Raw genomic sequence first — 20,955 nt, 5'->3', positions numbered from 1 at the left:
GCACCTCAAGTCGGGGTGGGGTGTGCGGCTGGCACTGGCGGCCCGGGTGAGCCCCCGAGGGGACTGGGAGGCCCAGGGCGCCGTGGCCGGGCGCAGCCTCCCCGAGCCCGCGGCGGGGCCAGCCCCAGGGCCCGCGCAGGCGGCCTCACCCGTGGCCTTGTCCAGGCCCTCCTGCGTCACGTGGTCGTTCTGGCTGACCCACTCGCCGTTGCACTTGAAGTAGATCTGGGTGGCGGGGACGGCACGGCAGCGCAGCTCCACGGGCTTGTTCTTCACGATGTAGGCGTCCTGGGGCTCTTGCAGGAAGTGGGGCAGCGGGTCGGCTGGCGCCGATGGGAAGGAGTCCGGGAGCACCTCGCTGCCTGCGTCAGCGTCTGCGGGAGGGAGGAGGCGGGGCGCGGTGAGGGCGCTGGGGACCGCCCCTCGGAGGCAAGGGTCAGGCAGCCAGAGACCCTCCCGGGATGCTCTCTGCGACCTGGGCAAGGCCCGGCCCTCCCGGGGCCTCAGTTTCCCCATTTCCATCCTGCCTTTTAGAAGCTGAGAGAGAGGGCTTTGGAGCCAGGCCCCCTCTATGATGCTATGGGAGTCTACTTTACAGATGGAGAAATCGGGGCAGCCCAGAAAGGTGAGACCACCTGCCAGGACGAGGGTGCCCCTCTGACCCTCCCCAGTGTCCACTGCACTGGCCCTGCCCGGCCTTGTTCTAGTTTTCCATGGCGATGCCACAGGACGCGGAGGGCTGGAAACAGGGCTGAGGTCAGAGCGCAAACCAGGCCAGCCTAGCCCCCAGCTAGGGCTGCCGGAAGCGGGGAGAGGATCCATGGCCCACAGGGACATGGGGTGGGGGCAGCAGCTCCGGACCGGGGCTCCCTGGTGCTTGGCCCCTCTGCAGGCCTCCTTCTCCAGGAAGCCCACAGTCTCCACGCAGGGCCAAGGAAAGAGCAGCCCCCACCCAGAGCCTCCCTCCTCGGTGGCTCTTCCTGCTGCAGCCAAATCCACACCCTCCAATCCACAGAGGAGGAAGAGGAGGGAGGGAACGTGGGAGGCTGCGCCCGTGGCACAAAGCGGGCCACATGGAAACCAGGGCCGGCCTGCCTCTCTGGAAAGAACACGACTCAGGCAGGGGAGGCAAACAGGAAGGAGCCGGGCCAGCAGCGCCGGTGAGAAAGGGAGGGAGACTGGGCCGGTCAGGCCTTTTTAATCTACTTCGGAAAACTGATTTTCCAAAGCCAAACTATTGGGTGGGCGGCTGGGGACGTGCCGCGGCGGGGCGGGGGCTGGGTGAGGCTTGCCCGAAACCACTCCAGAAGAAACGAGTTGAGCAGCAGGGGTGCGGGCGCCCACCCAGACCGTTGTGCCAGCCGTGGCCCTGCCCCTGTCCCGGTGCCCGAGGCCTCAGTGGGGCTGGGGGCGGGAGGCCTGCATGGCCTCAGGGACCCTGCCCTTGTCCTCCGTTCAGGGGGAGCCACAGCAGGGCACGCTTGGCTCTAGGAGGCCCCTACAGGCAGAGGGGCCAAGGGGACCCCCAGTTTTCCGAGAACAGAAAGAACTCATGTCTGACCTGCCCAAACTGCACGCAATGCTTTAGGCCCCTGCTGGGACCCGGGCGGCCTCAGCGGTGCTGAGAAAATGCATGGGTTACCACGGGCTCTGGGCATGAGTGGGGTGTGTGCATGCATGGGTGTGCGTGTGTGTGCATGTGTGTAACACGGGGCAGCAAAGGGAAAGCCAGCAGGATGGGTGAGACTCCAGCTCCAGCCTCACGAGCTGGGTGACCCAGGGACACCCCTTCCCTGTGAGCCTCCAGGCTTTTTCTCTGAACTCCGAAGCAGGCAGGGAGGTGAACACTTGCCTTCTCTTGCTGGACTGTTTGAAGGAAGCCATGAAACAAACACTCATGAGTGCACATGGCCTGGCATACAGTGCATGCATGTTGCTGCATCAAGACAATAGCTAGCGTGTACTGCCTGCATGAGGTGACCTGTTTCCAGTGGTTTGCTTAGTTAACTTATCCAATTCTTGCAACGACTCTGTAAGTTATGTTTTGTTACTGTCCCCATTTTATAGATGGGTTAACAGGCTCAGAGAGGTTAGGTAAACTGCTCAAGATCACACAGCCAACAAGAGCCAAGATTTGAACCCCAAAAGAGACTTCAGAGAAGGGAACTATTGCCCAGGACACCACACTGTCACCAGAGTAGATCCATGACACTTGTTGTTTCCACACCTGAGAATCCTAATTGTACCCTGACACTGGCCAGGAATCTCTCATCAGAGGGGCGGCAGGGCTCGGACCATTCTCATTTCAAAGCTGAGGAAACTGAAGCTGTCTGGATGGGGCAAGGGACTTGCCCAAGGCTCCGTGGTTACTGAGGAGTCCTGAGGCCAGGCCAGGGCTCCCCACAGCCCCGGCCCTCTGCCCGGCAGGGAGACGTTCTCAGCAGCCAAAACGGCAGCCCTGGGGGTCTGGGAGCTTGGGGACTTGGTGGGGAGAAGACAGGGGATTCCTGGTTCCAGCCCAAGGAATGGGGGCACTGGTCTCCCACGGGCTGAAGAGCTGGTCCCTGTGCCCACCCTGTGGCCTCCCACCAAACCGGGCAGCGCAGCAGAGGCAGGTGGGGCTAGGAGGGCATCTGGGCAGCCGAGGGTCCACCAGCACCTTGCCCGCCTCCCTACCACCAGCGCCGTCCTGTCTCCGCCCAGAGAGGGGTAAGGCAGAGCTCAGGTTTGAGCCTTAGCTCCCCCTGGGTGGGAATCAGCTCTCTGCTGGCCTCAGGCGCGTCTGTGAAGTGGGGGTGAAGGGCTCCCTCCGCGGGCGGCGGCTACACAGGTACGCAGGGGCCGCGCGCGTCCCTGCCGCGCCCTAGCCCAGGTGTTGGCTGCCCCGGCCCTCTGCGGCACTGCCGGCTGTATTTATGACCTTGGTTTAAAACCCTAATGCGACTCACTTATAAAGTAGGTGCAGACGCCACCCGGGAGTAAACATCAGACGTCCCTTAGTGCAGACTGCCCCACTCCTGGCGGCCGCGCCCCTCCAGCGGCCCCTCCCCTCCCCTCCCCCAAACCCCGCCCTCCCTGAGGCCCCGCCCTCGGCAGCCCCTCCCCTCCCGCGGTCCCTCCCCTCCCCCAAACCCCGCCCTCCCCGCGGCCCCGCCCTCGACAGCCCCTCCCCTCCTGCGGCCCCGCCCTCCCCACAGCCCCGCCCCTCCCCGAAGCACCGCCCCTTCCGCGGCCCCGCCTTCCCATCGGCCCCCCCTCCCCCGCGACCCCACCCTCCACAGCCCCGCCCCCGGCGGCCCCGCCTCTCCCCGCAGCCCCGCCCCTCCCCGCGGCCCTGGAACAGGTCCTTGACTCAGGCTTTGCAAGGTACACGGCCTCCAAGGTCGTACCAGCCTGGGATGGGGCTGTTGCCTCCTTGCCAAGGTCCCCACACCCAGGCATCCTGAAGGCAGATACTGCCAGGAGACAAGAAAGAGGAATCTCAGGCAGGCCCTGGAAGGGTCCCAGGTGGGCTCTAGCGGTTGGCACGCAGTAGGTGCTCAATGAATTCAATTTCTGCAAATGGGAGGCGGGAGGGGATGTATGCCAAGGCCTGTGTGTTAGCTGAGTTGGGCCTTCTGCCTAACCAGCTGGACATTCCCCCTCTTCCCCTTATACAGGCAGGGCAACTAAGGCTCAGAGAGGTTGAGCAACTTGCCCAAGGTTGCATAGCTAGCAAAAGGCCCAGCCTTTCTGCCTGATGGAGACTTGGCAGGTTTGCTTAATGGGCCAAAAAAGTCAGGCCCTGCTGGCACTAGCTTGGAAAGAGAAAGAAAGTGGAGTCTCAGGGTTGGCTTACTCAGCCAGGCACTGTTCAGAGGGTGCGTCATATTAACTCATTCAACCCCTCAATAACCCTAGACAGAGGTTCTCAAATTTCTTTGGTTCTTTGTGTCTGGGTAATTTTTTTCAGCACCCCAAGGCCAAAAGAAATATGTAATAGTTCTGTTTATTAAGTAGTTAGGTACAAACAGCTCATTATTTTTGTAGTAATATACATGACTCGAAAGAAAAAAATAGTATTTTGGTTTCAATCCTAAGTAACTGTAATTACTTACTAATGGGATGTGTGCACCTGTTGGCCACTGCACAGCTTCTCAAATCTTGGAATCAGATTGGACACCACCACCCTCATTTCCTCCTTCATGTTGTTTATTTCATGGTACTTGCAAATGCCCAAACCCCAGCTTTACAGAGATATGACATCATCTAAAGTAAAGCAGGACAGTGTTATGTCGAAACTGTGAGCAGCCTTGAGCTAGTAATTAGTGTGATATCTGACAGCTGTCCAGTGTTGCTGTGCTTCCCTTGAAAATTAAAATATCCTGCAGCACTCCAGCCACTCACAGTTTGGGAACCACAGCTTCTTGAGTTAAGTATCGTTACCAGCTCCATTCTACAGGTAAGGAAACTGAGATGAGGGAAGTTAAGGAACTTACACATTCTGTAAAGCCGGTAAGTAGCAGAGCAGGGGGGCAAATCCAGGCACAATCTGATACCTGAATTTGCCTTCTGAACTCTCTGCAAAAGTGAGAATCGGCATTTGCGTCCACTATGTGCCAGGTGCCTCAAATATGTCCCCTCATGTGTTCTTCCTAACTCCCAAGGAGGGGATTATTGTCCCATTTTACAGATGAAGATGCGGAGCATTGAGGGAATTGGCTGGGGTCACCTGGACTGTGGGAGGACGCAAAGCTTTGGGTCAGATCTCTGCCACTTTCCACTCAGTCACTTGTCATTTCCCTGGCTTCAACACAGCTCTCCCTACCGGCTTCATCTTTTCCAAGAAGAATATAATAATCTACCCAGGAGGATCTTCTTTCTTCTGGCAGGAAAATTCCCATATGAAGTGTTTTTTTTTCCTAACAGTAGAATTCATTTGGACCTATAGTTGCAAAAATGCAACCTGCCTTTAAAGCTTTATATAAGAATGGTCCAGCTATTCCAAGACGAAGGCATGAAAGAGGACACATGACTTACAGCATCTCTGGACGGGACCTCCCGTGGGCTCTGGTAAAACCCTCCCTTCTAATTCACCTTACCTGCCTGTATGTGGTCTCTCGTCAGCGGCTCTAGTTCACTGAGACACAGAAGGGCAGGGTTGGAGATGACTTTCAAGGGCCAGCGTATCCACATCCCTCAACTCCTCATCCAACCTTGACTCAGAGACCTCCGGGATGGGGAGCTCACCTCTGCCTTTCTCAGCTAGGTTCTCCCTGGGACAGAGCCCGCAGTGGGAGAAGTCTTCCCTACTTGCAGCTGAGGTCCCGGCCACCACTACAGTTCTCACCTCTGAGGCCACACAGAACAAGTGCACTTCCTCTTCCCAGCCTCTCAAGGCTGCAGCCTGCCTCCCTCGGTCTTCTTTTGGCGCACAAGCAATATAAAGGAAAGAGGGAGTTGAACTCAACGCCAGGGAGGTGAGGGCACCTGGGAGGGGGTGGGGGGTTGGTGGCACCTCCCTGCTTGGCAAGCGCGTTTCAAGCCAGGTAGCTCCGATGCGCCTTTGCAGTTTCGGTGCCTGCTTCTCGAGGGCAGGGAGCATACCACACCCTTCTCGGTGTCCCTCAGGGGGTCTAGGACAGACCACCTGTCCCCTGAGAGGGGAGTGAAGCTTTCAGGGCAGGCGAGGAGCCCGAGCTCTGCTCCCACCTCTCAGCAGGACATGCAATCCGTCCAGATGCTTCCTCTCAGGGGCGGGGCCCGGGCAGAGCCTTTTAGGGAGACAAAGGGTCCCGCCTGGCAGGTGGGGAGGCTGATGGGCATGGGGTCAAAGCTCACAGGGTTGTTTCGAAGGTATCAGACTCTAAGACACTCAAGCAAGAGTGAGGGGCCTTGGAGGGGAAGGAAGTGATTTTAGCACAAATGTAAAGAAACTGCGCTTCCCGGAGCTATCCCTGGAGGAGGTAGAGGCTAGAACTAGAGCTGTTAGAGCTCGCATCTTCATGCGAGATGGTAACCAGTGGTTAGTGGAAGCCAGAGACTGGGGCTCAGGCTGGCCGGGCACATAGCAGAATGGGCTGGCACTGTGAGACCTGAGGAAGGTCACTGTACCTCTCAGGCCTCAGTTTCCCCATCTGTGAAAAGGGGGATAAGAATTGTTGCCCTATTGACTTTGAGGTATTGCAAAGGTCAAGAGAGAAAACTAATGTGTAGTGCTTTATTAACTGGGCAGTGCTGGGCTAAGGAGAGGCACCAGCAGGCACTCTGGCCCCATGGCACCGGGCAGGGAATCGCCCTCTGGCTGGGATATATGAAGGGAGCCCGGAACCCCACACTGGCAGCTTCCTTGGCCTATTGATGCTGGAGCCCCAGCAGCCCAGAAGCATAGAAGGTCAATGCTCAGTGGAGACCTGGAGCTCCTGGAGCCCTGTATTCTACCAGCTCAGAGAGGGAAAGTCACCAATGCAATGTCACACAGTGAATTAAGGGCCAGGCTGGACCAGAGCCCAGATTTTTTATTTAGGGCTATGGTGGGATGGGAAATGGGGCACAGAAGGACAGCACGGCCAGGGCATGGTCAGAACTTGGGGCTCTATTTCCCTCTCCTGAGATAGGAACTCAATGCCATACAACTCAGCCAGGTCCGCTGCCGAGCCCTGCTGCCCAGTGTGAGGCTATAGTGGCTTGGTAGGGATGGCCCTGACACCCCCACCTGCTGGCTTTTGTCCCCAGGTAGATGACAAGGCCAGGCCTGGGACCCCAGCCCCAGACGACTGCAGCTGAGCATGGTTGTGTATCTCCAGGGCTGGCTGGCATGAGGCGGTGCCCGCACGGAGGGGCAGGACTGGAAGGGGGGCAGGCGGGAGGTGAGGGAGAGAGAAACGCCCCACGCTGGGCACATTTATCATCAGCAATCACAGTTTTTCTCTAGCCCCTGGATGCCGGCTAATTCTTGACAGACTTGACCTCCCACTGCATGGAAAATCTCTTCCATTCACCGCTCGGGCGATGTGCTCAGTGGGGAGTGGGGAGAGTAGGGGGAGAGGAGCCCACTTATTATTATGTTTTTAAAACACACAAACCCCACATGGCAGGACCCTCCCCGGACACAAAGCCCTTGCTCCATCTGGCCCTGGCTCCTGGCGGCTGTGAGGTTCAGGCTGGGGCCCCCCTCGGAGGCGTGACAATGGCCGTTACTGGATGACAAATGGGGGCTGGCGGGCCTGGGGGACGCCAAGTTATGCCTAACAAAGGCGGCCCTTTGCACAGCCCTTTTCCCAGACCCTCTGTAGACCTGCCCGTGCCCATGACATCACTTCCTGTGCTGGCCACAGGAAGTCGCTTCACCAAGATGGTTGGCGGGGACAGGAGCTGGCATCCGGAAGGGGCGTCGGGCTGATCCAGAGAAACCTCTTCCCTGGAAGGACCCTGGTGGCGGTGGAGGAGCCGATGGGAGGCGGGGGTGCAGCCCCAGGGCAGGCACAGGCCCCTGGAATGGAGCTTTCCTTTATCCCACGAGGCCTCCCTCGGCCCCCAGTGCCCCCGAGGGAGCCGCGGGGGCGGCTGTTGGCAGAGGAGCCGGCGGAGCCCCTCGGGGCCTTGCTGGAGGGGAGGGCTCTCAGCTTCCTCACCCAGCGCTTGGCCTCCCGGCCTCCGGGGCCTGAACCTTCCAAGCCCCGGACCTGTTTGGGGATGTCCCAGCCAACCAGAGATGACACGGTCCATCCTGGCCTGGAGGGACCTGGAGTCAGCCTGGCCCCCGAGACACCACCCAGACACATGCGCTCCTCCCCACGGGCCCCGTGCACCGACCCGAGGTCACAGTCCATAACGGTCCCCCTGACACTCGGAGCCCCAAGCAGGCAGGGGCAGCGACTCCTCCCTCGGGGCTGTCACCTCTGAGGCAGTGGCAGTCTCCCCACCCTTGGCTCGGGTCCGCGGGGGCCTGCTTCCCCCCTTCGGAACTGGGACGGGGAGAATTTGAGCTACAGTTTCAGCCCCCACCAGACCAGCTGGTGGGTTCCCATCTGGGGAGGCCTCCTGGTGCCGTGCTGCCGGATGGACCCTCGGCAGACCCCAAACCACACGACCCCCCACGCCCTCCGCCATCCCTCCCTGCACCACGCGCCACGTCCTCCTGCTCTGACCCTTCCTCTCTGGGCTCCTACTTCCCCTCTTGTCCCTCAGATTTACCCCTCAGAGCAGCCAGGGTGGTCTTTTAAAACATGTCATTCTCCTTCTTACACACTCCAGGGGCTTTCCTTTGCATCTGGAATAAAGTCTTAGCCCCCCCCACCAAATTCTCACTATGCTCCCCTGCTCACCGGATGCCATCCCCTGTGCTCTGATAGATCCAGGCTTTCTTCCTGCCTCTTGAATATGCCTCGCTGATTTCCACCTCAGGGCTTTTGCTCTTCCCTCCTTCTGGAATGTTCTCCCCTCCCCCGAGACACTCTCAAGGCTGACTGAAATGGCTTCAGCTCAAAGGCCACCTCCCCAGTGAGGCTTTGCCTGACTGTCCACTGTAATTTTGTTAGTCTCCTCCACTTTCTTCATGCTCTCCATCTCCAGGGCTCACCTCTCTCTGGAACTGCCTTTTCTGTCTGTTCTGTTTCATTGTTTGCCATCTGTCTGGACAGATCTGCTGTCTGGAAGGTAAGCTCCTTGAGGGCTGGAGATCTTGTTTACTTATATAGCTGGGCCCACTGGGGATGCCCGAATTTCTCCAACTGTGCCACCCAGGCCCTCCGGAAATACCTGGGATGGTAGGGGAGCAGCTGAGGGGGAGGGTCCACAGGAAACCTCATCCTGTAGGCTGTCACCAGCCCAGGGGGCTGCAGAACTGCTCATCACTGCCCTTCAGGACGGAGACCAGAGAGGGTGTGGCCTAGCCTCAGGTCACCCAGCATCTGAGCAGCAGAGCCAGGAAGAGAAATGGGCACTAGATTCCCAGGGCGGTGACTTCATTTTTTTTTTTTAAAACCTCCTTTTCCTTCCAATGAAAATACTCTCTCTTGGCCATTTCTGATTACAAAGCTAATAAACCCTTGCATGGCAACAATTTAGACAACAGTGGAGTGATTTAGAAAAGAAGAAAATAAAAAATGACCCAATTCTCGCCCCAGTTTACTAGAATTAACACTGGATGTTGATCCTCTCTGCGGTTTTTAGAAACACATGTATTTTGTTACACAAATGGGCCTCAGCATATTCAGTTTTGTAGCTTATGTTCTCCTTCCAGCACTGTTAACTGACACATCACCAGCAAAACAGCCCAGGCCTCTCTCTCTCTCAGCCCAGGCACGCCCATCAGGCGGGCGCTGGCTGATCCCGGTGCGTTCCAGGTCACTGGAGTGGCTGCACGACGTGCGGCGGTGCCGGGAGGTGGCCGTCAGGTTGGCTCTGCACGCTTGGGCAAGGGGCAGAAAAACGACCTGGGTCCTTTCCCTTTCTCTCGGAAAGGTCAAAATGCCCAAGGCATAGCCTCTGGCACAAGCAGAGGGGTGATGTGCTTGCTGCCCTTCCAGACAAGGTGTCCCCAGGCTGTCCTGGAGAGTTGCGGGCCAGGGCTGTTCTCAGAGGGCCCCGGGCATGTCCTCAGCGTCCTGCGCTAGAACTGAGCGGCACTTCCTCGCAGAGGACTAAAGGGGGCAGCCACTGCCAGACACAGTGCCAAGGAGAAAAGCTGCCGTGACCCTTGTCCACTGCTGGACTGTCCCCATGCCCGGGCCAGACCCTCCCTGAGCCTGGCTGGGGCCACCTGGCAGTCACTAGCAGGCTGCTAGGGGCCCTTAGGCCTTTTTGCTGCCAGGTGGGGACCCAGAAGCCACAGAGGGGCAATCAGCCATCCTGTGGCTGCAACCCCCCTGCTGTGTTGACGTCCTGTGGCATAAAGGGAGCCACTGCAGGGAGAGAGAAAAGGGGTGCCTTGATTCCGGACGTTGCAATCTATGAAATGAGGCATGGGAAGAGAGGAGGACAAATGGGGGGACATGAAGAAAGGTTGGGAAGGCGTCACGGGCAGAGGGAGAAAGATCTGGAGAGTGCCTGGCAGTGGTGGGTGAGTGGAAGGGGCTGCTGGAGCCACGTAGGGCTCTCCTTGGATTTCTGGGAACTGGGATCCACTTGGGGTCCTGCTGGGTCACTAGGGGTGAGGAAGGAAGACAGGCATCTTTTGGCATCTTTGACCTTCATCCGCCAGGTCAAGATAGGAATTAAGGTTCTACAAGCCCCAGGCAGGGCAGGCCTTGTAGACACAGGCTCCTAGGAAAGCCCTGGGGACCAGAGGTGGGGAGTAACTTGCCTCGGGGCACACAGCAGGTTGGAGGCAACACTAAGGCTGGAACATGGACCTCCTGGAACTCGGCCAATGCTCCTGTCCTGGCCTCGGTCTGGTCCCAGTGGTGAGGAAGACCTGGGCCCTGGACTTGGGTGAGCGGCCAAGTTCTAGCGGGTGGAAATGAGGGGACACGGATGGCACTGGTTAAGGTTAAGTGCTTTTTGGCAATCTGATGCAGTGTGGGGGAGGTGGGTGGTAGGCTCACCACCATTCATTCATTCATTCATTCACCAAGTGGGCTCACCACCATTCATTCATTCATTCATTCATTCATTCATTCACCAAATATTTCCCAGCTGCCTCCTCTTGACCATGCCTGTGGTATGGCCCAGAGAGCAACAAACAAGCATCAGTCCCACCAATGGGAAGCTCACAGCAAAGGATCAAGGTTAGTCCAGACTTCCTGAGCCTTCGATTAGTGCTCAATCTGCCTCCAGCTGTGCTGGTTTGAGTCTTTTATGTGGACTCCAGAAAATGACCGTTCATAAATGGAACCTATTGCAAACCTTTGATTAGATTAGATCAGTTAAGGCCCATTTGATTAGATTGCTCCAGTACAGGGGCTGAATCCTCTTACTGGAGTCCTTTATAAATGGAGGAATAAAGAGCCCCAGAAACGGAGACAAGGAACCCAGGGTCTCAGACAGGAACCGGGAGAGAGGAAGCTGCAGACGGCGCAGTGAGAGCTGAAGCAACCGGACCCAGCGGAGAAGCAGATGCTCCACGTGGCGTGCCATGTGAGAGCAGACGGTCTCCTGAAGGGGCCTTGATTTGGACACTTTCATGGCCTCGGAACTGTGTGCTTTTAACCTACTGCATTACCATTATAAAAGCCAACCCATCTCTGGTATATTCTCCCAGCAGCTTTTTCAAAATAAAACACCAGCCTAGAAGCACGGAACAGCCCTAATGACTTGTGCCTGGCAACCCACAATCAGTGCAGAAATAAAGCTATCGTGTTGTCTGTAGTGCTCTCTTCTTCACTCAAGCAGCCAGCCCACTCCTCCAGGAAGCAGGCTTTGACTACTCCTACCTTAACTGGAGCCCTCACTCTCCAGGCTCCTACAGGCCCGTGTATTTCTTGGGCTGAAATACATTGGCGCTGTCACTGACTCACGAGGCGGCCTTGAGTAAGCTTCCCTCTGGGCCTCAGTCTGCCCTTCTGGGAAATTGGGCCACTTTTATTTGCTTTCCATGTTTCCTCAGGGTGACTGGGGACATCGAGGTCATAAACGTGAAAATATTTTGCTGGCTGGGCAGCCCTGTGTCCTTGCTAATTTTTATGATTGCTTTCACAGTAAGCAACAGTGGGCATGCCTTCCACTGGCTGACATCTCCCCCGGAGCCCTATCCCAGCAGCCGCAGCTGCCCCGGCCTTCCAGCCACTGTCCTGGCCCACTCAGTGATGACATGGAGCTGCAAAAGGCTGATGCAAGCTGGAAGGAGGGAATGAAACAGACTTGCGTGGGGCTGGATGAAGCGCCACCACCAGCCCCCTGGGAGGCCCGCCGTGCTGCCGCCTGCTTGTTTGCACCTGCTGATGTAATCGCTGGGCCTCCTTGGCTCAGGCCTTGGCCTGCTCATTCGTCCCCAGTGCTAGGAGCCGGAGGAAGGGTGCAAGGGCAGGAGGGCTGGAGGGCCAGGCCAGTGGACAGCACGACAGAGCTCTCCTCCAGAGGGGGGGCAGCTGGACCCCGCAGGAGGGTAGAGGGAAGCAAAGAGCCTGTGAACCTCCACCACATTATCTGAAGGGAATGCACGTTAGAGTCAGCAGGATTTGGGTTCAAATCCCAGCTCTGCTGCTGTGTCAGTGCAGGGGGATTTGAGCCCAGATCCTGCTGGGACAGGGGGAGCGGTCCAAGTCTCAGAGCCTGCTTCCCCTTCTCAGCTGCAGCGATCTCCTGAAATGCCATCGGCATGGTACCCAGCCCAGAAGACGTCAGTTTCCTTCTAGGGATTTCTCGAGGGGAGATAAGAAAGTCTGGAAGGGGAGAAATGACGGGGGAAGACTGGCTTAGTGGAAGGAAAATGCCCAAAGAATCCTGGGCCAGCCACGCACCCAATGGGGGCCCTGAGTCAGCTGCCTCCCCCGCTGGGGCCTCAGTTTATGTGTAGAACGCGTGAGGCCAAGCACCTGCTGTGCCAACTCCCAGGGACAGTGTCGGTCAGGGGGTGTGAAAGTGTGACATGACGTTAAAGCAGGTGGGCAGCTTGGGGGGCCTCGGACAGTCGGCGGGGGCCTCACCAGGAACCCGGGGCTCTCAGAGGCTGAGCCGGCCCTGCCCGGCGCCGTCTGCCCACTGCCCTTCCCAAGAGCCGCTGGGCAGAGGAGGTGGGGCCTGTCAGCTGCGGCTCTGCCGGGCCCCAGGAGCCTCCCCCGGGGAGGAAGACAAGGAAGAGGAGAGCGTGGCTCTCCAGAGGCCTCCCAGGAGCTGTCAAAAACACACAGGTAGAGAGGAGGGGAGCAGAGACGGGCTCCCGGAGACCACGAGGCCGCGGACATGCGGCCAAGGAAGGCCACCCACGAGCCCAGGTCAGGGTGGCCGCCCGTGGCGCCCGTCTCCAGAGAGGCTCCTCAGACTTGGTTTCCCTGGAGCCACCTTTGCTCTTTCCCTGAGAAAGGGGAGGAGAAGGCGCCTCCCTTACTCCTTGCCTCTGCCCTTGCTGGAAGTCTCTGAGCTGGCCTCAGCCTGGCAGACGGGGGGCCTCCGTGGGAAGGAAATAGGCTGGCGGGAGCAGACCTCCGACTCGGCCACCCCGAGCCCCTCGGCCTGGGGTGGGAGCGCAGTACCGTTCCTGACCAGCCCCCACTTCTTTGCTCTGGAGGGAGGGGGGTGGTCTGCACTCCAGCCGGGGTCCAGGGGCTTCCCTGGCCAAAAAGATCCCTTTAGGGCCCTCAGTCCCAGCAGGTCATAGAGTCATGCCCAAACAGCTGACCGGTTCCCAGGCGCTGCGCTAAGTCCGTGGCATGGGTTATCGGATTTGATCCCCCCAGTGACCCTTTCAGCTGGACACTCTATTGTCCTGCCCAGAGTGCAGGGGAGGAAGCTGGGGCACAGGGAGGTGGACTAATGCCTCAAATCCCAGAGCGGCGCTGTTGGCATTTGAACCCGGGTCTCCCTGACTCCATGCCAGGGGTTCTCCAACTGTAGCCTGCCCTGGAACCACCCGGAGGGCTCCACATCCCCTCCTCTCCCTCACCCCCACCCCCGACATTCTGACTCAGGCGGGCGGGGGTGGGGTGGGGGCGAGAACGTGCAGTTCTAACAAGTCCCCAGGTGCTGCCGCGGTCCACTGCTCCCTGGCGTCCCGGTAGAAAGATAAAACACTTAGAGCACGTAATGGCGCTTGGCATATGCCAGCCTCCTTCCCTCGGTACCACTGTGATTCAGCTGCGGGCCTTAAAAGGAGCTAAAGGAATTCTGCGGCAGCCTGGCGCTGGGGTCTTCAGCTCCCACAACCTGCATGGGGACCCGGGCTGTGGCAGTAACGATAATGACAGCCACCACCTGTGCTCTTCCCTGCCTGGCAAATCGCTCATCCTCTCCGTTTCCCCACCTGCAAAACGGGGTAACGATACCGTTTAGAGCTAGGGCTAAACACCTGTGCCCGGTGCCTCCCAAGGGCTGCCCGGGAGCTGCCTCATCCTTTCGGGTCTTGTTACCACTGCTAACGCCGGCAGGGCTACGTTCTCTCGTTGGATCTTCGCACCAACTCTGCGCGGCTGGTATGGTTTAGCTAATGTCACTCTGAGGGATAAATGACTTGTCCAAGGTCACAGTCTCTAAGGGGCAGAGGAAGGGTTCTCAGCAACGTCTCTCACCCCAGGGGCAGGAACTGTCTGCCCATAGCCCAAAGCGATGCCCACCACTGCTGCGTCCTGGGAAAGGATGGAGAGTTATTTTCTCACTTTTGTTTCCCGCAATTCCTTCTCATCCTCCCAGGCTGAGCCCAGGGTGCAATAAATGCCGTTGGTGAAGGGGAAACTGCCTCAAATGGGGGAAGCCGAGGCTGTGGTAGCCACGGACATCTGGTGACCTTGGGCAGACAGACTCCCTCCCTCCCTCCCTGTCCATCTGTCCCTCCCGACAGGGCACTCAAGAGGCTCCAGGGCTGGCTCGGCATTGGCTGGGAAAGGGGAGGGTCACTTGCTTCTCCTGAGGGCTCCTGCCCCCCAAGTCCCCTGGGATGCCCCAGCTCAAAACAATAGAGGCCTCAGGTTGCCCTTGGTGGAGAGGTTTAGTGGGTGGCTAATTTTAGCTGAGGAATACTCGGCATTTTCCCAGCCGCCGCCGCTGCCGAACTCGGGGCTGGACAAATGGCCTTGGTTTTCCTCCCTGATTGTTCTCAGCTGGGAGCCGGGGCCGACTCCAGCTCCGGACAATTCCCTTTGTGTCTGCTTCCAGGTGGCTCTTAATAACTCAGCGAAGGGGACGGGACAGCCTGGAGCTCCCAGCCCGAACTCTTCGCCTCCCCGGCTCCTGCTCAGGATGCAGGGTCCCTTTGCTCCCTGCAGGGGTATCCTGGAAAGTGGCATTTGAACAAATAGGACTTGCTGGCCACAGTGACTTCAGATCCTCAGGGCAAGGGCAGAGAGGGAGGGCTTGAGGCCTAAAGGGGACTCCCCGTGAACAGATGAGAAAGCTGAGGCCCAGAGAGGGTGTGACCAGTCTAAAGTCACACAGCACTCAGTGGCAAAGCTGGGCCTGGAGTGCCGGTCTCCAGACTTGTGGCCCACTGCCATCTACTGCTTCCACCTGGGGTGGGGCCACCTCAGCATGTAAGATGCCCAGACTAAGCCTTGCCCTCTTAGGTCAGGAACACTGCTGCCCGACCCTGGCGAAGTCCCACTTCTTCAGTCTCACCTTAAAACTCACCTCCTCGAGGAGCCCTGCCTGATGCACCCCTCCCAACCATTCTAGGGCCCTGGTTCGTCTTGCCTTTTTTCCCCCTTACTGCCCTCATCACCTGTCTGCGTTCTCTATTCATTAGTGCATCTCCTTGTTGAATGCCTGTGCACCCACCAGTCCCTGGGGTCTTAGGTGGCAGATGCAAGTCAACAGTCACAGCATGTAATCACCTGTGTGGACACCCAACAATCTAATGGGGCTTTGCTGCGCCAGCAAGGTTTGGGGGACAAGGTAGGGGGCCTAAGACAGTGACAGGAGCAGCTGGGGGGCACTCAGAGGTTGGCACTGCGGCTGTGTGCCATCCTGGGTGGAAATCTCTGTCTATTTTAACCAGCACTCCAGCCTCACGGGGGCTCTCTGCTGAGCACCAGCCCAGGGTGGAGAGCATGTGCTGGCTCCCTGCTCTGCCGCAGTGCCAGCCGGGCACATGCAGATACTTCAGAAATGCTTTTTGCATGAATGAGCGAGCCTCCTGGCTCCTCTGGGGCCTCCCTCCCCGAGGGAGAGCCCTGGGTTCCAGCCACGCCCCACCGTCCCCACAGCTGGCTCTGGGAGCAGGAGACAGGAGGAGCCTTGGGGCAGGCCCAGAGCAGCTCTACCGTGGACAGGGTGCCGGCCCCTGCCCCAGCTCGGCCCCTGCCCCCAGGCCGGCGTGGGGTCCCTCCCCGCTCCACAGGCCTCCTCCGCGGGCCGCCCTCTGCTTCAGCCGGGCCCAGCACTCTATAATTAGAGTCCTCCTTGCAGGCTCCGGTAATGAGAGGGTGTCCGGTGCCAGCCGTAATTACAGCCTGGTTAAAATGAACAGGAGCCGCCTCTAAGCCAAATTACAAAGTCTGCAGCCGGAGTCCCTCCGCTCCGCTCCCTTTTTATGGGGCTGGTTAGACTGAAGGACTAGCCAGCTCGCGGGGTGGGGCTGTGGTCTCCGGGGAGCCCTGAGAGCTGACAGTCTGGGTCTGCGCTGCCTTCAAACTGGCCCGCCACCCTCCCCCCACCCATCACAATTCCCATCCAAAGCCGAGGTTGGGAATAGGCAAGGAAGCCAGCTGAGGTTTCTACCTAATCCTTTCCATCTAGGAGCTGAACCCTCGGCGCTTTGCACATGATGGACACAGCACCCCTATGAGACAGGCACCATTAGCCCTATTTCCTAACCGAGGGTCTAGACCCTAAAGACCTTGCCCTCACGCCACAGTCAGAAAGAGGTGGCTCTGGGACTCAAGCCAGGGTCCACACGGGGGGAAGGTTCTGGAGGGTAGGCACCCCCCATCTCATGCCTCCCACTGCACTGGGCCCTCGGTGGGGCACAGAGAATCATGTGGCTTGCAAGTTCAGGCCTGAGAGGGCCCAGTGGGTCCTTCTCTCCAATTTAGGGATGAAGGAATTGAGGCTCAGATTTCAACTGACATTTTAGGGTCCACAGAGGCAGAGCCAGATGGAGGCCTTTTCCACCCTACCCCTGGCCCTGTTGGTAGAATCTGCAAGGCCTATAGAGAAAACCTAGTCCAGGAGCCAAGACGCAGCAAAGCTGGCCCTTCCTGAGGCTGTGGCAGGCATCACTAATCAATCACGGCACGTCTGGATGCAGCCACCCCCAATCGAGTGATGAAGAAGACGTTTCACCATCCCTGATCTGATGAGTCTCCACGCACCCTCACTTCACCTCAGAGGGAAACAAGGTCCGGAGCATTGGGGTGACTTGCCTCGGTAACTGAGTGGCTCTCTGACTCCTCGACGAGCAGCCTCCAAGCACTGCCAACCTGCCACCCCTAGGCCCCTCGGCCCAGCTCCGTCAGCTCTGGCCCTCCTTCATGGGAAAGACTCTGGAGATGTGAGGACACCGCCAGGCCTCGCAGGCCCGAGCCAGCCTGTCTGCCGCCCCGGCCACAGGCGGCTCTCGTAGGGGACTGCGGGGGGACAGCGGAGGTGACCAGTGCCGCGGCCGGGAGCCTCTCCCCCCCGCTGCCCAGCTGCCCGCCTGCCTGCCCGCCCTTCCCGGGCCTCTTGGCTGGGCTCTCCTCCCATCCCGAAAACCTGGCTCCAGCCTCCCGCTGCCCACTCACCACAACCGGCCCGTGGTGACTCAGTCTCCTCGTTACCTCCTCCTCTCTGCCCCTGGCACCCCCGGCTCTGACCAGCCTCTTCAATGGTGCCTTTGATCCCGGCTCTCGAGGCTCTTTAACAAGGACAGCCTGCTGCCGTTCACAAGGGGCGCGGGTTCAGGGGCGAGAGACACGGAAGGCGGGGAGTGCGTCCGGCGAAGACGGCAGGGGGCACAGTCCTGAGGTCCCCACCTCCATCGAAGGTCCCCCCCCAGCCTCACTTCGGTCATTCCAGACCTTGATGAACAAGAGTCCTCAGCCTGGGGCCCTCCAGGGAGGGCGCAGAGCCGCCGGGATTGTGGGGAGGGGCTTGCCTCGCCTGGCGGTGCCGGGCCCAGGACAGAGGGCATTTTCAAAAGGACGCTTTAATGAGGAAGCAGGGCCGCCAGCCAGCGGGCCTGTGGGCCACGCCTGGTGCCATCAGAGGCCTGGGTAGTCCCGGGCCCAGCCTGCCCCTCCCGCTCCACCGAGGCCCCCTCTTCCCTGGGCACCCCTGCTTGCTTCTCCCATCCTGGGGCCCCTGGGAGGGAAGGCTGGAGCCTCAGGTGTGGTTTCCTAAGCTGAGGCTTGGCTCTCGGGCGTGGAAACAGGGAGTTGCCGATGGCTGGCGAAGGCAGAGAAGCCAGCTGTGGGCAGGAGCTGTGGCCACAGCCCAGTGCCGGGCCATGGAAGGGAGTGGGGGCCAGTGCCTCCGGCCCTCACCCTGTGTGACCCCACTGTGCCACCAGAAGGGACACCGGCAAAGGTCCTGCCTGGCAGTTGGGGCGCATGTCCCCTGGAGGCCCCACTCAAACCCGAACCCTGCTGTTCCACACATCATCCCCCGCAGACAGCGTATCCCCACATCCAAGACGGACAGGCTTTCACCCGCCCAGGCTGTGGCTGCCCCCGAAGCCAGGAGTGGGGAGAAGGGGTCCTGAAGCCCTTGTCAAGTTGGCCAGGGGTCCATGACCGGAGCTGAACTTGGCTGTGGCTGAGGCACCGTGCCAAGGCAAGCACAGGTTTTCTCTGGGCCCCAAATTCTTCCTCTGTCCAATGGGGAGACCCACGTGAATCCCAGGCCTGTTGTTAAAGTAAACTGTCACATAGGTGAAAGCCACGAGCACAGGCCTGACTGTGGTACCCCGAGAAGCCACACTGGACTAGGCTGAGGTTCAAGTCCTGCTCATGTGCTAACTGGCTGTGTGACCTGGGCAAGCCTCTCGCCTCGCTGAGCCCGTTTCTTAATCTTTGATGGTGTGAATGGTAACTTCTTACGGATATGGAAGTGCTTTATAAACTGTGAAGGGCTGTCCAAATCTAAGCTGAGTCATTATTATTTTTTCCAATAACCTTAACCTCTCTCCTCCCTGCCCATCAGGCGAGGCTGGGCCTTCCCACCCCAGCTCAGCCCACGGTGTGCTGGTGACATCTGGCTCAGTGGCCCACAAGGCTCAGCCTCTTCCTTGTTATCTGCCAGCTGCCTCCTGGGCAGAGAGGTGGCTGAGGGTCCTTGGCAGGGAGGAGAAGAGGGGCTTTGGAGGCTTAGGTTTCTTGGTGGGGAGGAGTCTTTATTCATTAGGAGAATGAATCTACTCCCAACGGGAATCTACTCCCAAGAGAAAAGGCCAAGCTGGGATGGGCTGGGGCGAGGGTGGGGAGCTTGGTGAGCCTGGGGGCAGGTGGGCTGGGGGGGGCCAATGGGCAAAGCTTGCCCTTCGTTCCTCCTGCCCGTTCTCTGAGGGAACTCCGGAGGGGCTACTTGGCATGTCCCAAACCCTGTGACCTTGGAGCTGGGCCCTCCCTTCTCCGGGCCTGCTTTCCTTTCTCTATACAGAAGCTCTCTAAAAAACATGGCTTGCCCCGATGCTCTCGGACCCTCACGAGTGGAGGGTTCCTGCCAAGTTACAAGGGCAAGGAGGCCCTGACCAGGCTCTGGAAAAAGCCAGGCTTTCTGGAGGGGCCACAGGGCTGGGCTGGAGAGGTCTGGGGGGCCCAGCCCAGGGCTCCGCTGACCTCCAAGCCTCCTCCTCCTGTGTGCCCGTGGCCGGCAGGCGGGTGAAGACAAGTGCGGGGCCCCGTGTGGGTCCCACCAGCCCTGGCCAGCGCCTGCCCCCGCAAAGCCCTCTGCAGTTCCCAGCAAGGCCGCGCTGTCCTGGGACAGGGCAAGTCTCGGGCCTCTGTCTGGCGTCTGTGAAGTGGGTACCCCTCCCTCTGAGAGCTCGCACAGCAGGGGACTTCAGCACGGCCCACGCGTGACAGCCCTCGGGGTGTTTGTGGGTGCCGCCGAGGCCCGGTGGCCTGGCAGGGCGCCCTGCACACCTGGCCGCAGCCTGCCCCAGTTCCCAGGCAGGGCACAGGGCAGAGCCTCTGCCCTGCAACAGGCACTGGTTGTTTTCTCGCTGCTTCTTGTTGTCAGGCCCCAGACGGCTGCCGGGCCCCCGGCCAGGTACGACACCCCAAGCCCACGCAGCACCTCCGCGCAGCACCTGGCGCGAGGAGGAGGGAGCTCGCTACGCAGCCCGGGATGCTCCTGCCCTCAGGGCCTTCCCGCCAGGGGCAGGGAGGGGGGCCCAGGGCCTGGGGACACATCCTGAGGCACTAGCCACCCACGGGGCTGGCCTGGGTGGGCCTGGAGGGGACGGCGGCACAGAGAGGGGCCAGGGATCCCTCAGACGCCTGAACTGTTAGGGGCCACCCTCAGGCGTCCCCTTGGCCCAACTTCCATATTGACGTCTCTTTGGGGCCTCCCACCTACGCTCTGAGGGGGGCATAATGGTCCCCTCGTAACAGCCGAGGAACACAGGCTCAAGACAGGGGCGTGGCTGTCCCCACTGCTCCCTCCTGCGGCGATGAGGCCGGCCGTGCTGGCTGGTTGACACCAGGGGAGGAAACAAGGCCCGATCTGGAGGTGATGCCCCCCCCTCCACTCACCCCAGTGCCTGGCAAAGGGTATCTGGAGCACCTGCTGATTAACAGAGACCGCCCAGTGGGCCAAGGGCTCCAGGCCCTTCACGCCCCTCCCCCTGCCAAGCCGGTCTACACTGGCTGCTGGTCCCCTAGCCTGGGTCAAGCGATCAGGGCTGCCCCAATTCTCCTCCTTGGCCAGCCTCCTTTGTTTCCATGCCCTCCCCAAACTCCACGCTCCCTGCTTCGCCTCCCACGCTCAGTCCCCTTCATGGTCTTTCTCTTCTCTCCACGGTGCCCCATGCTGGCTGGAGCTTCTTGTGACATCCTAGGGAGGCAGGAGACCCAAACTCTTAGCTCAGCTCAGTAGTGATGTGCTGTGTGACCTTGGACAAGCCCCTGATCCTCTCTGGGCCCCTGCTTTCCCATCTGTCATTGAAGGGTTAGGTGAGGCACTCCAATGTTCTATGAATATCAAGGCCCATACACCACATGCCCAGGCTGGCATGCTGGCGGGTATCTGGCTGTACTCCTGGCTCACCTCCTGGCTCCCCGCTGGGGCCCCGGGGAAGCCGGTCCTGGGACCAGACTGCCAGGTGGTGCCCCCTTCCACGCTCCCAAGCCTCCACCTGGGCTCCAGCTGCCTTCAGAGCCTTCTGTGCCTCCGTCTTCCCCCTCTTCCCTAGCCCTTCCTCACTCTGAGCCCGTGGTGGCTGCCCTGTCGCTGGAGCCAGCTCCT

The 20,955-nt window shown here is 59.5% G+C and overlaps 1 protein-coding gene across 2 annotated transcripts in view; it reads right to left on the bottom strand.

Moving 5' to 3' along the window:
- The window catches only part of UNC5B (unc-5 netrin receptor B), a 78,634-nt gene that overhangs the window by 19,868 nt on the left and 37,811 nt on the right, over nt 1-20,955 (bottom strand). For both annotated transcript variants that reach the window (XM_058298983.2, XM_058298984.2), the window contains exon 2: nt 150-374. In XM_058298983.2, the coding sequence (XP_058154966.1) occupies nt 150-374 (225 nt within the window). The remainder of the gene's footprint in view (nt 1-149; nt 375-20,955) is intronic.

The sequence above is a fragment of the Dasypus novemcinctus genome, chromosome 6 (assembly GCF_030445035.2).
Source record: "Dasypus novemcinctus isolate mDasNov1 chromosome 6, mDasNov1.1.hap2, whole genome shotgun sequence".
NCBI lineage: Eukaryota > Metazoa > Chordata > Mammalia > Cingulata > Dasypodidae > Dasypus > Dasypus novemcinctus.
Note: the sequence above shows the minus strand (reverse complement) of the source record. Positions and strands in the feature narration are given on the sequence as shown.